The sequence below is a fragment of the Squalius cephalus genome, assembly GCF_949319135.1.
Source record: "Squalius cephalus genome assembly, chromosome: 7".
NCBI classification, from domain to species: domain Eukaryota; kingdom Metazoa; phylum Chordata; class Actinopteri; order Cypriniformes; family Leuciscidae; genus Squalius; species Squalius cephalus.
In genome coordinates this window covers 20,521,196-20,538,271 of record NC_137128.1, presented here as the reverse complement: position 1 = coordinate 20,538,271, position 17,076 = coordinate 20,521,196, and the positions used below count along the sequence as shown (strand labels likewise).

Here is a 17,076-nt window from a genome sequence, read left to right as displayed (position 1 = left end):
AGTTGGTGGATGAAGTTACGCCACATTCATTGAAAAAAATATGATTATTATTTTTTTTTTTCAAGGATTCTTTGAATAATACAAGGTTCAAAACAACTGCATTTCTGTCATGGCAACTCTCTGAGTGTTTGACATGGTAATGGATATGACAATGTTGATATGTTGCTATGATATGCTGCTGCTGTACAATATAGTGTACATGAATTACCTGTAGCAGATCTATACATTGGGTCATTGGCTCATTGGCTACTGATACAGCAGGAACCAATCAGCTGTGCCCTATAGAGATGATGTGATTGCAAGCAGAGTTAAGAAGCCCGAGCCATGCAGAACTTTATATATATTTGAAATACAAATCTTTTGTAACACTATAAATGTCATTTTTTTTATCAATTGAATGCATCCTTGTAGAATAATAAATCATGTCTTGTTAAATACAGTTGCATATGCATACAGCAATTTTTAATTTTTAATGATTCCAGTAACTAAGTAAGTTTCCAATCATTTTTACTGATAAAAATCTACTTTACATTATTTTGGACTTTGGAATGTTATTATGACGGTAGATTGTCCAACACTGTGGAGATGTGATGAGGTTATAGACAGTTTTTCATTATATATGTTTATATTTCTTATAAGTTGTGTTCTAGGAATATAGTAATGAAATATTCAAAATATATTCTATAAATGAATGATTTACTAAAAATGAGCTATAGATTCATTTATAGCGATAGATTGTGATTGTGATTTCGCAGATGTCTGTACAGTGAATTGTTGTATGTCCATGAGGTAACGTGTCTTTACTCAAGGGTGAACTGCTGAAACCTTCACCTGTTTACTTTACCATCTTTATCTATATGCTTCTACACAGAGCCCAATACATCAGCTGTCAAATCTAAGATGATAAAAAGTGCTTGCATTTCATTGATTATAGTCCCCAGAGATTTTGTCAATTGCATAATGTGCTAAATAATATTTCGGGGGAAGCTAAATATTCCAAATAGCCAAACTTTGGATCATGTGTCATTATAGTTGATTTCATAGGCTGTTGTTTAGTTCCTGTTTGTACATGCTTTTTCATATTGTTTTCAATGTCCTTTGCATTTTTATTAAATAAATATAAATTCACTTGTATTCCAACATGGCAACCTACATGTATATTTAAATGCTTTTTAATTATTCCCGTAAATACTTGTTTCTATTCATTAGTTAGTTAACATGAACTAGCAATGAACAATACTTCTACAGCATTTATTAATCTTACTTAATGTTAATCTCAGTATTTACTAACACATTACTAAGATCGAAAGTTGTATCTGGTAACTTTAGTTCATGTTGTGAACTAAATATATTTTATTTTACTGCATTTATTTAATCAAAAATACAGTAAAAACTGTAGCATTTATTAACAAATGTTAATAAATGCTATAAGAATAAATTACTCATTGTTAGTTCATGCATTAACTAATGTTAACAAATGAGACCTTATTGTAAAGTGTTAACAAAATATGTATAAAAGAAATATCAGAACTAGCATTTTAACGGCATGCTCCTTTAAAAATCATTGAAAAGCTGTCAGTGTCACTCCTTTATCTATTAAAGTAATGATCATATTAAAATGTTTATATTGTTTGGAGTTTCTTCATTTTTATAACATGCTATGAAATATGAAACAACACAAGGCATTATATTTTACATTCAGATTGTGGAGCATCTTTAGAAGTTAAAACGTATGTAGCTAACACAGATTTAAAGAAATTGCTCTTCTGGCATTTTGTTGTTTAAAAAAATATATATAAAAAAGAAATATTCAGTTTACTGTACATCTTGATTTTATTTTTAAGTTAGATTATTTTAATCTAAATCAATTGAAATCATTTTAAGGCATCCTGTGGCCCCCTTAGAAGTGTGCTGACGCCCCCTAGTGAGACGTGTGTTGATAACCACTGTTTTAGATGCTCAATGTGAGCTTAAAAGGCACAATATTGTAGCACAACATGAAAAATATTTGTAAGAAATTTTTATTTTTATTTTTGGGTGGGATTATTCTTCCACCATTACACATAAAAAAGGTACGTCTATACACTGCATTTCTGAAGTCTACGATGCATCACCTTACAGCACATACAGCCACAGTTGTAGGTCCACTGATCAGAAGTAGTACATGTAAACACAAGACTTAAAAACAGACAATAGCCCTTAAACCACCAAACAACAAAATATAGCATCTTATTAATAAACTTCACTTCACTAGAGAAAAAAATGTCTGCCAGAAAACCTTTAAAGCAGAATTTTGAGTAGAATTCAATTACACGGATGTCTTGGTGTCTTTTTTGGAGATCTCCTTTTTAGCAGTGTACTTCCTCTCGAACTGCGCCACATCAAACTTCCTCTTGCAGCCAGCATAATTCATAAAGCGAATTTTCCCAAAGATGGGCCTCTCTGCCCAGCCCTGGTCATGGATGCCACAGATGGACCACATGCATCCTGTGAAGAATATCAAAGAACAATTCATTTATATAATTACGTATGAAGACATTTTGGAAAGACTAATGACACCGTTCAAAAATTTGACGTTAATGTTTTTGAGAGAAGAGTCTCTAATGCTCATCAAAGCTGCATTTATTTAATCAAAAATACAGTAAAAACTGAAATATTATTTAGGGCTGTCAAACGATTAATCGCGATTAATCGCATCCAAAATAAAAGTTTGTGTTTACATAATATATGTGTGTGTACGGTGTATAATTATTTTCTATATATAAATACACACACATGCATGTATATATTTAAGAAATATTTGCATGTATATACTGTGTGTATATATTTATATTATATATAATTTATATTATATATAAATATTTTACATATAAATAACACATTTTTCTTAAATATATATATGCATGTGTGTGTATTTATACATAGAAAATAATTATACTCCATACACACACATATATTATGTAAACACAAACTTTTATTTTGGATGCGATTAATCGCGATTAATCGTTTGACAGCCCTAAATTTTATAATTCAAAAAATTTCCATATAATTACAAATATATTTTATTCCTGTGACGCAAAGCTGAATTTTCAGCATCATTACTCTCTTCAGTGTCACATGATCCTTCAGAAATCATTCTGATATGATGATTTCCTGCTCAAGAAACATTTATTAATATTATTAATGTTGAAAACAGTTGTGCTGCTTAATATTTAAGTGGAAACCGTGATACTTTGTTTTAAGGATTATTTGATGTATAGAAAGTAATAATAAAAAAACAGCATTTATTTGAATGCTGAATAAAAGTCTTTTGTGGCATTATAAAAGTCTTTACTGTCGGTTTTGATTCATTCAAAACTTTTGAACAGTAGTGTACTTTTTCCATATCCTTTGCATTAATGCCTTTATAATTTATTGTAAGACAATATTTGATGCAGCTAGAGCAAACAAAACATCATTATGCCTCTCACCCACGTATCCATTGGGATCGCAGCCGTCTAAAGATAAACGGTCATTCAGATATATAGCGATGGAGAGGGCTTCTTCAGGGGATGCAGTCCATTCCAGGATCTTCTTTGCCCAGTACATGCGCAGGAACCCATGCATCTTCCCTTCTGACACCAGCTGACGCTACAACAGACCGGCAACATTCACTGGTTTTGGCATTTCAACAGTGATTATAAAACAACCAAAAAAGGTACTTGAATTAAAGTGTAGAGTAAAACTGTTACTTACCTGAGCGGCGTTCCACAGCGGATCGTGGGTCTTGCCGTTCTCCAGCTGCGCTTTTGTGTAAAGGTACTGCCTGCTGTCCTTAGAGTGCTCCTGCAAAGTCTTCTTCGCCCAATCGTACGCACCTGTGCAGAGAAGCATTTAAACAAAGGCCAAGACAGTCTTGATATCTGTGTGACTGAAGCGAGTGACGGAGCAGCACTCACCTGAAACATCATCATATTTGTGGTTGTAGAAGCAGAAGTTGTCAGCGAGCTCCCTGCGCACCACCAGTTCCTCGGTAAAAGACGCCACGGACTCGCTGGCGTTCTTCTCTCGCTTGACCTGCCTCACGACGCGCTGAGCAGACAGCTGACCTTCAGGAGAAAACATGCCATACACACTCATTATAACCTCTTAACTGCATCTAGATGACATTGGAAGCCATTTACTTTAATTGCATAAACAAAAGAAAAAACACACAGACTGACCGGTGTGGAGCCAGGGGGAGAGATGGCTGAGGGCGTCACAGTTGGGATTGTTCCTGTGGGTGGCAAAGAAACGCAGGCGTTGATCAATGAAGGACTCCAACATGGCCATGCCAGCAGAGGTGCCAGGCTGAGCCCAGTCCACCTCGCCAACACCACGGTCCACCTCAAGAGACGACAGCACCTCCTCCCAGTCTGTCGGCTGAAACAGAGGGATTTTGACATGAAGAGGATGGGAAACACCCTGATAAGTAGAGGATTTACTGTCTCATGCATTTGAGAATGGCAACAATAAACAATTCACACACACAAAAGCACACACACAGTTTGACTATACAACAACAACAACAGTAACATAAAAAATAATATTATTGTTGTTTTTGTTATTACCGTTTTATATATATAAAATTATAATATGTAGTGTTATTCTCATCAGTTTAATTATTAATAATAAATGCATTAATAATATTAATATTTAAATTATAATTATTACACAAATGAAAGATTATATTACCTCTGTTTATATTTTAGTGTAAAATAAATAATTATATATTTAATAAAAAATAAAAGAATATTATTGTTGTTGTTATTGAAATAATTATTATTCATAATAATTGCATTAATAATAATACAGTAGTCATCATTTGAAGTGAATCAAAAGTTATACATTTTGAACAATACCCGTTCTTGTCTTAGGACAACTTTGATTAACTTTTTTGATCCACTTCAAATGGTAGTATACAGTAATAATAACCAGTAACACCAGTTAACAATAATATTAATTATTATTATTTAAAATAATATTTGTATTATTATTTCAATTATAAACAAATGTGTCAAATAAAAAATGAGTATTAAATAATAATAACAATTATTATTATTATTACTACTACTACATGTATTTCACATTTATTAAATACATGTATTTTTCCTCAGATTTACGCAATTCACGTAGGTCATAATTCATGTCAGAAAATCCAGAAATTCATATAAATATGGTCAAATCACATCTCTGCTACAACTACTATAGAATTCTTCATCAAACCTTTGCTGTTTGAGAAGCGGCGTGTGGATGCGTGTCCACAAGCGGAATCTCCGTGAGGAATTCTGGGAGAAGTTTAGTGATTTTGCCCCGTATTGTCCTGGCTCCATATTCCAGCTTCTCGGATGCTTCCCAGCACGGCACCACATTATGTGCATCAACCTGGATTTGAAGTAGCATGAAAAAGTAACGTGGTTTCAAATCAGTGTGCACTGGGAGAAATGAGCATTACAGTGGTGATGATGACACGGCATGCAAGTGCACAAGACAGTAAAGCTAAAGATGACTGGCACACCTGAATGAAAGGGATGTCAGACGGAAGGTGTTTCTTAACAGTCTCAATCCACTGGAGGGGGATCCTGAGAGGGTTAAAGTCAGTAACAACTGCTCCAAAGTTACATTTTTTAACAAAGATTGGCAGATTTTGCCCAGGTTCCCCTGACAGCAGATGGAACTGAATATCCAGGCTTTTGCATTCCTGTAACAAGAGACATTACATTACATTTGATTAAAATACCACACATTCAATCTCACTACTACCAAGGTGTGCGTCCCCAGCCAATCAGAAACACCGGCCAGTCCCAAGCCAGAAACTCCTTGCCAGACCCAGACAGATGCAAATAATGATGTCTCTAATTTGAGTCATGATGCAATATATTTGTACCTTTGCCACTTCTTGCAGTCCTTTTAGCATAAAGGCGTACTGTCTGTACGCTGCATCCAGATACCGAGGCACCAAGCAGAAGCAGATGTGCAGAGGAAGTTTCTCAGCCAAGGCCAGCAGCTGAGCATAGATCAGAGCCCAGTTATCTGCAACACAAACAGCTTAGGTGTGTACACTACTGCTCAAAAGTTTGGGGTCAAATTAATGCTTTTATTCAGCAAAGATGCATTAAACTGATCAAAAGTGAAAGTAAAGACTTTATCATGTTATAAAAGATTTCTATTTTAAATGAATTTCTAGGAATAAATTACATATATTAAAATATGAATATGTAATAATATTTCACATTACGTTTTACTGTATTCTGGTCAAATAAATGACTTCGTGAGAATAAGAGACTTTAAAAAACATTAGACCTCTCTAGGCTATCTTAACTGACTCTTTCTCGGTGTATTTTACCTTGGACTCTTTGGTCGCGAGACATCCAGTAGAGGACCCCATCGGAGCCCTGTTTGATTTTCTGGGTGCTTGATAGGTAGCGGAGGCGCTTTTTGTTGAACTCGCACCCCTTTGCGTCTCTGCGGAGCTCAGACACTTCCTCCAGCAGCCAGCCGGACTCTCTCCCCCTCTCTCCTGCGGGCTTCGGCTGTTTCCCCCCGGACTCTCTCCCTCTCTCTCCTGCGGGCTTCGGCTGTTTCCCCCCGGACTCTCTCCCTCTCTCTCCTGCGGGCTTCGGCTGTTTCCCCCCGGACTCTCTCCCTCTCTCTCCTGCGGGCTTCGGCTGTTTCCCCCCGGCGCTCGCGGACTCTCTCTGGCGCTTCAGGCTGCGCTTGTTTGCAGACATGTTGCTGATGTAATGTTGTGGAGTTGTGTTTGACTCGCTGATGGCTCGGAGGAGCAGCGCTATTCTGCTGTATCTGATGGACAAGCACGTAGAAAACAAACTATACATACACAGAGAGACGTCAGATAAAAACAGCAAGGTGATTTGCATGTGATGGACGATGCATTACGAAAATAGAACCTAACAGAAAAACCGAACTAATGAAACAAACGGCAATTTCTGTCGCCTGCACGTGTAAACATAGTTTTGTAACACACCGCAGCTCATTGACCAATGACTGTCATTGGGGCGGGGCTTACGCGTAGTTGGGTAACATTTGCATTACGAAAATAAAAATATAAAAATATGTATGTATTGGTGCGGTCACGTCATGCCGTGAATATATATATTTTGTATATATATTAAATACAAAATATATATTATTGTATATATATATATATATATATATATATATATATATATATATATATATATATATATATATATATATATATATATATATATAAAATCGAAAATAAAGTACTGTTTTTGCCATATTTTACAAAAATACAAGCATTCATCATATGTGGAAAGTATTGCTCCATTTGATTTCAGACAAAATCTACATGAAGGAAAAGTCCTTGGTATTTCCAATATAAACTCCATTTCCCAAGAGCCTCAGCTCTAAGTGCGTAGGTCGGCGCAGGCGCAGACGCTTTGAGCGCTCAGTGAAAGCTGGCTAATTTCCTAGGCTCAGTTTGTTCACCTGGGCTGTTTGCATCGTGAAGGCAGTGTGTGTAGTTCGTTTCTTCGTATCTAAGCGAGCGAACGGCGTTATTATGAGCAAATCTAACGTTAGTTTTCAATCGTTTGGTGGCGGAAGTACAGATGGTCCCGATAAGGTTGACATGTCTTTAGGTAAGTTAATGCCACAGATAAAACTGGCCTAGCGTGTTGAGCATTTTGATATTTTATATTTTATTTATCACAGCTTGATTCGCCGTTAACATAGCAATAACGTTACACCTTTTCAATATTTTATTGAATCATATCCACGTTTAGAGTATAGCTTGACTGCTATTAGCTACATTTCCTGAGTAAGTTATAGGTTTAACCAGAATGCTAATTAGTGTTTTTTCAATACATATTCAATGAATGTTTTATTGAATTCATCTTCTTGTATCATAATTGTGTTTTTTTATATATATATATATGTGCTGCTTACTGTTATTTAGTTATTTAGTGTTTAATTGAACAACCCAACACTTTGCATGATGTGCCTTATATAGTTTGCTTTGCTCAGATTTATTGCATTCTTATTCCACAGATGATATTATCAGGCTGAATAAGAAGCAGAAACAAATCCAGTTCCAGAAGGCAAAGCACAGACTCCCTGTGAAAGGCCGCTTCACCCAGGGGAAGAAAATCGTGTCAAGACCTGGAGTGCCATCTAAAAGAGGTCAGAATGTGACACTTGCTTTATCACAGTCTAATTTTATGGTAGCTTATTTCCGGGAATTGAATAAAACAATTCTTGCAATTGCAAGAAAAGAAGTGATATAAAAAGTACAACTACCTTTTTGTTTAAAACATTTCTGTTGAAACAAGATTCCATAATATTAGTTCTGCCAAATCTGATTGAGCATTTGCATCTTTTGTTTTGGCCAGTTGTTGGAGGTGTGGTGAACAAACGTTTTGGTCAAAACCGCAAGCTTCCGCCCGCGGTGGCCAGGCGTCGTGGGCAGGGGGTCATCACTGGTTTAGCAGCGCGAAAAAATGCTGCTCTTTTCAAAGGGATCAGTCCACTCAACCGACCTGCCCAGAACAGACCAGCTCAGAGCCGGCCCATGCCGAACCGGCACATGCCCAACAATGCAGCTTTTAACCAGGTGTGGAAACTGATCTTGCACTGGAGGGTGATAATGGGAATTAGTTTGGAGATGGTCAGACTTTGGCCTTAAAAGGTGATTTTGTTGTCGTGCATGTGTGAATGAATTTAGATGTTCTTGTTTTCCCTTGTCTCAGAGGTCTCAGCCATTTGTCCAGCGGCGTGACACCCAGCGGCGACAGATGCCGTTTCAGAGGAGACCAAACAGACAGATGGACTCCCAGAAGCCTCAGGGCCCAGTTCCTCACAGACCCTTTCAGCTTCGCAGAAAATGGTGAGATGTTTTTTTCTTTTATTTCTGAGAGAAAATCTGTGGAAGCTGTGTGGTTGCTATGTGCAGTGCTTATGAAAGCAGACGTGAAAACGGAGTATAAGAAGCCACAACTCTTGAGTTTACCAAATGTATGTAGCTCATAAACGGCTTGGGTTTTTTTCTTTTCTTTTTTTCTTCTCAAAATTAACAATTTAAATAATCAGTCAATACATCATCAATCCTTCTTCCAAAACGTGATTTTTGTTTTACCCTGGTTCACTATGGTAAGCCTGTTATGTGTTTTAGAAGACTGGGGTAAATCAAGGAAAACTACAATTTACTTCAACAAGGCGACATAATGAACAACACTCGTCTCATTCGTGGAGGTGGAAAAACAAGTTCTTTGTGACATGAAAGTTTTAAATTATGCAAAAGAAAGGGTATGAGTCTGCTGTTTTTGTCAATTTTAAGTTTTAATTTAAAATGTATGTGATTTTAATATAAGTAAGTACATGGTTAAATATTTTACCACTTGCTTGAGCAACTTAACCCTTTCACGCATAGTGGTCACTACAGTGGACAGCTATTAAAAAAGCATTTTCTTGAATTTGCACGGGTTTTTATGGCAAAGTTGCACATCAATCTCTTCATTGGACCCTGGTGCATCATCCTATAAATTGCAACCAAGTGGCAAGCCTTTGTGTTTCGATTTTTTCCCCCACCAAACCAAGATGGCCAAGGGTCAGTCAGACATGCCAAGTTGCTCCAGAATATCCACCCATTCCTTCTATCCTAGGAGACTCTTGTAGGTAAAAAAAATATTGCAGCATAAAGCAATATCTAATGAGTCATATCACAGTAAAATTTTCCAAGTTTTGATTTTAGATTGAGAGAAAACTCTGATTAATCACATGTCCACTGTAGTGGACGTCATGCATGCAATGGATATATTTTAGCTACAATTCATAATTATAATGTGAATATTGTTTTTGAAATTTAAAACTTAAAAACTTAATATGCATTGACTTTTTCTACTGTAAATAAATGTATTTGTATTATTAGAATGTAATTTTCATTGACATCGAAAAAAGTCATGTGATTACATAATGTATGACACTTGTAATGCATTACTTTACTTGTTAGATCAAAAAGTAATCTGATTTTATAATGCATGTTATTGTAATGCGTTTTTTTACTAATAACATCAAAAAGTAATCTGATTGCGTAATGCATGTTACTTTTAATGTGTTTCTTTACTCATAACATCAAAAAGTAATCTGATTAGGTAATGCACATTACTTGTAGTTAAATACTTGTTAGATCAAAAAGTAATCTGATTACATAATGCATGTTACTTGTAATGCGTTTCCTTTCTCATGACATCAAAAAGTAATCTGATTATGTAATGTGCGTTATTGTAATGCGTTTTTTTACTCATAACATCACAAAGTAATCTGATTACGTAATGCATGTTACTTGTAATGCGTTTCTTTACTCGTTACATCAAAAAGTAATCTGATTAGGTAATGCACATTACTTGTAGTTAAATACTTGTTAGATCAAAAAGTAATCTGATTAGGTAATGCATGTTATTTATAACACATTACTTTACTTGTAACATCAAAAAAGTAATCTGAATGTGTTATGCATGTTACTTGTAATGCGTTACCCCCAACACTGATCATTTCAGATGAGATTGAAAAAACGTATCGCTAGGTTTTCTCAGAGGAGGGCTATGATAGAAATGTGCATGTCCATCTTGAACATAATCAGAATTATCAGCTAATAAGGGTAAATCTCCATACTCTGGTGCACTGGAGGGAGCATCTGAGTGGTTTCCACAGTTGTACCTTGACAGGCTGTAGAAAATTCTGATGGAATCACGTCCTCATGTTCTGATATCATAGATACGCGAAGTGCAACTTGTATGAAGTTGTATGAAGCCTTTGCAATATTTCGCATTTATATTTTTTGTATATATTTTATAGTTTTCACATTATTTGATATAATTTCATTGATTAGTTTGTTAAATTCACATACTTTATCTGTTTGATTATTGTCTTATATTTAATACAGTATATCTTCAGTTTAAACCAACCGCATGCTGTCCACTCAAGTGGACATCTGAAGATCTCTTTGAAAAATTTGTAAAAAAATAAAATAAAAATCAATTCTTGTTTTTCATGCCCTAAGAGCAATAAAAACACATAGGAAAAAAATCCTGACTGAGGTTATCATAATTCATGCATGAAAGGGTTAAAATATAATTATATAGAAGTAATGAATTGAATAATATGTTGTTTAAATTGTTTAAACGTGAATACGTCTATTAAAGAGTGTATGTGTACAAAGAGAATCGCAATGCTGACAAAACCTTTTTTAAATAAAAGTTGCTGATAACTTCTGGATTTGAAATACAAATAATGAGTATGTGGAGCTGGTAGCTCCAGCCGCGGATCAGTTACGCACTGCAACGCAGCATATCTGAAAGCACTATAGCGCATACCACGAAGTATGTGTGAAACGGGCGTTAGAGGGCCAAAAGTTACATAGTGGTCCTTTTAAATTATAATTTCTGAAACATGCATGAAATAAAAAATAAAATGGGTGAAATGTCAATGTTAGATTCGTAATTCATTGAAATTAAGAATTTCAAGTGAACAAAATCCACAATGCTTGCATAATGTGATGTCATTCTTATTGATTACCATGCTTTACTTAGAAGAAAAATATCAGGGTGGGACTTAATATCATAGGAAATTGTGACATTGTGGAAAGGGTTGAATAATGACATTATTCCTTCATTCATGGTGTTCTTTTCTCCAAGTTGCCTCAGTGATGTGTAAATGTTTGTCTTCTGTTGATCATCTGCTCTCTACAGGAATGCTCCATCTGGCCCGCAAACACAGAGAGAAGCACGACAGGCCACCTTCCTCTTCAGAAGAGGACTTAAAGTAAGAGGCAAATTATCTTCCGGCTCAGACTTGATCATTTGTTGTCACTAGTGCATGCATGGAAAAATTCCTTCTGGCAAAAAGCTGAATAAATGGTTTCTGATCATGTGACCTCTTCAAATTTTAAAGAGCCTTTTGTTTCACTTAAATGTGTAACATATGTTAAGCCTGTATGCAAACTGTTTAAGGACAATTGCTCAATAATATGGTTGCTATGTTTATGCATTTATACAAATGTGTTCACAAAACGATGTGTAGCTTTGAACTCATTTTCTTTGCACCTGTCAGCTTAAGTGTATTGTAACACATTGGCTCTTGTGACTGCCGGGTCACACTCACATTTCACTGTAACATATTTAAATTAGAAACTGGTCCTTAGAGTTTGTGTATTAATTGAATAACATTTGAGTATTTAATGAATCACACACGCACATTAAACTCTCAGACTATCATTTCAAATCAGTCTGACAAATCCTTCACTGAATAAACTCACTGTATCAAAGTCTCATCGAATCGTTAGTTCATAGTTGTTGTTTTTTTAGTGACATTACTGATTCGATGTTCATATAGAAATGTAGGTAAAATACTCATTTTAATTCTGAATTAAAACTCAAGATGGGATTGTACTGGTTTGACTCCCTCTTTCATACAATTTACCTTTTTTTTTAAATAGGTTCATGCACAAGTTCAGAAGACACAATCTGCTCCACCCACACAGAGAACTCGCTCGTAAGTGAACACCATTCTTCAAGTTTGATTTTTATTTTCAGTGATATTGCTGCTTAATTATTTTTTATAAATATTGCTGCAGTTGTCACTATTATTTTATTGGGTCCAATTATCATGTTAGAATGATTTCTGAAGGATCATGTGACACTGAAGACTTGAGTAATGATGCTGAAAATTCAGCTTTGCAATCACAGGAATAAATTACACTTTAAATGGAAAATAGTTATTTAGAATTGTAATAATATTTTACAATATTAGTTTTTTTTTTCCCTGTATTTTTACTGAGCAAAAGTCCCTTTACTGATTTCTGCCCCCTTTTCCACCAGGTGGCGCACTCCTACAAACAACAGTGGCATCCTCACAGTGTCAATAGAAAACCCCACAGCTAGAACACAGCCTGAGTATGATTACATTTTATTACACTCAGATGCACAATTTCAACGCATACACCGCTTGTCATTCAGATATTTTGATGTGTTTTTGTATTTGAAATGATACTCCTTCAAGGGTTAGTTCACCCAAAAATGAAAATTCTGTCAGTAATTACTCACCCTCATGTTGTTCCAACCCCGTAAGACTTTCGTTCATCTTCAGAACACAAATTAAGATATTTTTGATGAAATCTGAGAGCTGGCTCACTCCTTCATAGGCTGCTAGGCAATTGATTTCTGCCAGCCCAGAAAAGTTAGTAAAAACATTGTTAAAATAGTCCAGGTGACTACAGTGGCTCAACCTTAAGTTTATCAAGCGACGAGAATACTTTTTGTGTGCAAAAAAACAACCAAAATAATGACTTATTCAACTATCTCTTAGTGAGCCTACGTTCTGACATACAACCCAGAAGCGCTGCGCTGTTACACTACGTGAACTCACTCAGAGGCCCACACAGAAGAAAATGAATAGTGGAATAGTTGTTGTTTTTTGTGCACAAAAAGTATTCTCGCCGCTCGATAAACTTAAGGTTGAGCCACTGTAGTCACCTGGACTATTTTAACAATGTCTTTACTAACTTTTCTGGACCGGCAGAAATCGATTACATAGAAGGCTATGAAGGAGTGAGCCAGCTCTCAGATTTCATCAAAAATATCTTAATTTGTGTTCCGAAGATGAACGAAAGTCTTACGGGGTTGGAACAACATGAAGGGTGAGTGATTACTGACAGAATTTTCATTTTTGGGTGAACTAACCCTTGAAGATGTTCAGCTGTCCTATTTCTTTAACAAGCCCCACATATTTCAAAACCATTAGTTTTGTCTTGTCATTTTAGTTTGACCGGTTTAACTTTTGAGGCTCTTTTTGGCATGTTGTGAATGCTTTGAAGAGTTTTGAAGCGCATAACTAATGATGTTCTTTCTTTCCCCCCGTTGCAGACCTGCTCAGTCCTGGTTGCTGCACCCCGTGACTTCAACAAGCTCGTCACCTCCACCCAAAGAAGAGCCGGAGAGGAAACCTCCCAAAGGTGTTGCCCTGCAGTTTGATATCAACAGTGTTGGAAAGCAGGTGGGACAAATCGCAGTTATATTTCTTGTCAAGCCACTGAAACACTAAACTAATATAAGATAACCATGTTGTAATGCCTATTTTTGCATAATTCAGTCTGTCAATTTTCACTTAATTGTTTACTGAAACCAAAATGATTACCTCATTAGATTGCGTTCCCAAACAACAGGAATCTGAGCACAAGATAACATGACCGTTTATTGCGTTTCGTCTGCATGCTTTGAGACGTCATTCATTATGTAGGAAAAAAGAGCCATTGGCTGCGTCCAAAATCGCTTGAAACAAGTAATTACTTCACAGCCGCAAAAAAAGTACGTTCTATATGTGTGTAGTATGAATGTAATCCGGACATGCTTCATTCGCCATGTTGTCATAATCATGTGACCTACCTGTGTCAGTTACGTCACTTCACTGTGATTCACAAATCATCTCCCGTGGCCTCATGGGATGGTAAAGTGTCCATCATATGCACGCTTCAGACTCTCACCGGGAGTAGTAGATCATCCGGATACTTGTCTACTTTTTAATGAGTACTGTGAATTCGGACATACTGCTTTTGTCACACGCTATTTTTCGCCTACTAAATAGAAGAAAAGGATGCTATTTTGGATGCAGCCATTTCTATTACAGATGTTTTGCACCAACTTACCTGAAAATCACAATTTTGTTCTCTTGAACACACGGAATGAAAACGATGCTTTATTTGCAAGTGTTTTTTGCTATATTCCAGTTCCAGTTATCTGTAACTTTGGTTGGAAACTAGCTAAAGTCTGATTTGTCAAACTTTCTTTTTTTTTTGGTTTTCGTTAGCCTCATAGCATAATTGCCTAAGTCATTTTTTGTTTCTTCTTGTTTTCCAAAGACATTGAAATATGACTTAGGCAATTATGCTATGAGGCTAACGTTTTGTTGATCTAATCCACCAAACAGTTCTGAATTATTCATTGATGTATAAAACTGATCCAGTTCTCTAGTTCAAATCATTTACATCCACTTAAGAAATCTGCTTATAACCTGAATTATTCCACTAAATCCTGAGCTGTAATCTGTGTTTTGCTTTCCTATTTGGAGAAAAAGCAGTCTGTTCCCAAACAGCTCCTGGAAACGCATTTACATCCCGTTATACCGAGATCAATTCTGGTAAACCCGATGGTCACCTTGATTGTTCTGCTTTCCTTTATCAGACCGGAATGACCCTCAACGAGCGGTTTCGCATTCTGAAGGACCAGCGTGTGGCGGCAGAAGAGCAGAGCAGCAAAGGGGGCCGATTCGTCACTGTGGCCTAGAGCTGAACTCAGAGACACTGCTCACGTGTCTCTATTCCTGATCTCACTGAACAGTCCTTCAGGACAGAACAGGCAAACAAGGACCTAAGCTGAACTAACACTGTTCATGAACTCACATGAAATACCCCTGATGGAAGAGACTTCATCAGAAAGTGGATGCGCTGTTTTTTTGGGGGGAAAGTGACTCTTTTTTTGTTTTTGTTTAATTTTCTAAAAAAAAATCTGTTCTGTCCTTACAAAGCAAGCGTAAATGTCCTTGATTTTCAGTTAAGTTGTGTCGTCTCATGAACTTCCCTTGATATTTGATGGCGTCCTGTTTTTTTATATATATAATTCTGTTGCAGTTCGAATAATTTAAACGTTTCTGGATAGACTGTTTTTCATAAAGCGGTTGTATGAAGCAGAACACATTCTTTTTGTAGAGCAAAAAAAGATGGTTTTAAGATGTTTTATAATATTTCAATTAAAAATTGAAAAATTGTCTCATTTTTGATCTGTTAGCAGATGATGAATATAAACACTGTTAAATGCTTTCTTTGTAATAGCCAATTTTAAAACAAATATTTTTTTGTACATTATGCACTAAATTAATTTCAGCGTTTGAAACTAAGGGTACGTTTACACGATAACGATATGCTTAAAACGGAGAGAGTTTTCCGCGCACAGGCAACACCATTGTCAAAACAATGCCCATTCACACGGATCCGCGAAAACGACTAAAAACGCTGTATTCTGCTGCCAGGCCATTAGATGGCGATGAAACACTATAGACTGACCGTTTTCAAAAACTTGCACTTATTACCCATTTTCAAAAGTTGTCATTTTTTTTAAATGTTTTTAGTTGAAAGCGGTGACTAAATAGCCCCCAAGGGTACATTTACACAACAATGATATACTAAAAACGGGGAAGTTTTTACTTTGGGTTTATCGTGTAGTACAGACAACTTTATTGTCAGAGCGTTGCCCAAACTTCTGTATTATTCATGCCAGGCCAGTAGTTTGCGATGTCACTTTGTAAAGAAACATTACACACCTTAGACTATTTCAAGGAGATAACAAAAGTGTTGCAATGCTACTGCGCATGTCTGGTTTTCACAAATTTGTGTTTCAGTAATTCACACGGAGATAAGGGTGTTGTTTTCAAAAGCTTTGAATCCCATTTTCAAAAGTTTGCATTTTTTTAGGCCCCAAAAACACCGTTGTCGTGTAAACGAACGGCCAAAACGCATAAAGCTTTCCCTTTTTAGTTGAAAACGGTGTCGTGAAAACGGCCCTTAGAATTTTGATATCGGTTCATCTTTAAGTGAGAAGTACTTTATGGAAAAAAAATACAACCACAACACAATCAACTAATGGTAGAACAGGTTAAATATTACTTGTTCTTGACTGGTTTCATGTGATCCAAAAAAAAAAAAGAGGAGGGGTCATATCCAGGTCATACTTCACCTCAAAATCAAAAAGTCATGAATTTTTGGGTGTGGTGTAAAATTTGCTAAATATGTAAATAAGTTGCAGAAATTTGTATCCTGCTGTTTTATAGTGAGTCATACACAATCCATGAAGTGCAAACACATTAATCAGATGATGGCTAAAACCTTTCTTGATCTTTGTCTTTATAATTCAATTTACCCTTCTCAATTAATATGTGGGTCTTTTTTGAGCCTGAAATGTTATATGCTGTATACTTCAACTTAATATTGAATACGTAAAAAGCACAAGTGGTGTGTATCAGCAACGC

The 17,076-nt window shown here is 36.0% G+C and overlaps 2 protein-coding genes across 3 annotated transcripts; one reads left to right on the top strand and one right to left on the bottom strand.

Annotated features, from left to right (window-relative positions):
* Positions 1-1,089: 1,089 nt before the first annotated feature.
* cpdp (CPD photolyase) lies at positions 1,090-7,004 on the bottom strand. Of its 2 annotated transcripts, none has more exons than XM_079875872.1 (9): positions 6,365-7,004; positions 5,906-6,051; positions 5,537-5,719; positions 5,245-5,403; positions 4,195-4,401; positions 3,939-4,083; positions 3,736-3,857; positions 3,471-3,630; positions 1,090-2,487 (listed from the first exon to the last, which is right to left on the bottom strand). In XM_079875872.1, exons 1-9 carry the CDS (start codon positions 6,897-6,899, stop codon positions 2,309-2,311), a joined length of 1,836 nt encoding a protein of 611 aa, XP_079731998.1. In that variant the 5' UTR covers positions 6,900-7,004; the 3' UTR covers positions 1,090-2,308. The 2 variants fall into 2 exon arrangements, with proteins under 2 accessions (XP_079731998.1, XP_079731997.1); XM_079875871.1 differs by having other exon boundaries at positions 1,634-2,487; positions 3,939-4,088; positions 4,203-4,401; positions 6,365-6,986.
* A 426-nt stretch (positions 7,005-7,430) lies between these two features.
* On the top strand, positions 7,431-16,741 carry LOC307161245 (UAP56-interacting factor-like). Its single transcript, XM_079875868.1, has 9 exons — positions 7,431-7,646; positions 8,056-8,187; positions 8,397-8,617; positions 8,754-8,890; positions 11,751-11,823; positions 12,497-12,552; positions 12,879-12,953; positions 13,923-14,052; positions 15,237-16,741. The coding sequence occupies exons 1-9, from the start codon at positions 7,568-7,570 to the stop codon at positions 15,336-15,338; spliced, it is 1,005 nt and encodes a 334-aa protein (XP_079731994.1). The 5' UTR covers positions 7,431-7,567; the 3' UTR covers positions 15,339-16,741.
* The last annotated feature ends 335 nt before the right edge of the window (positions 16,742-17,076 follow it).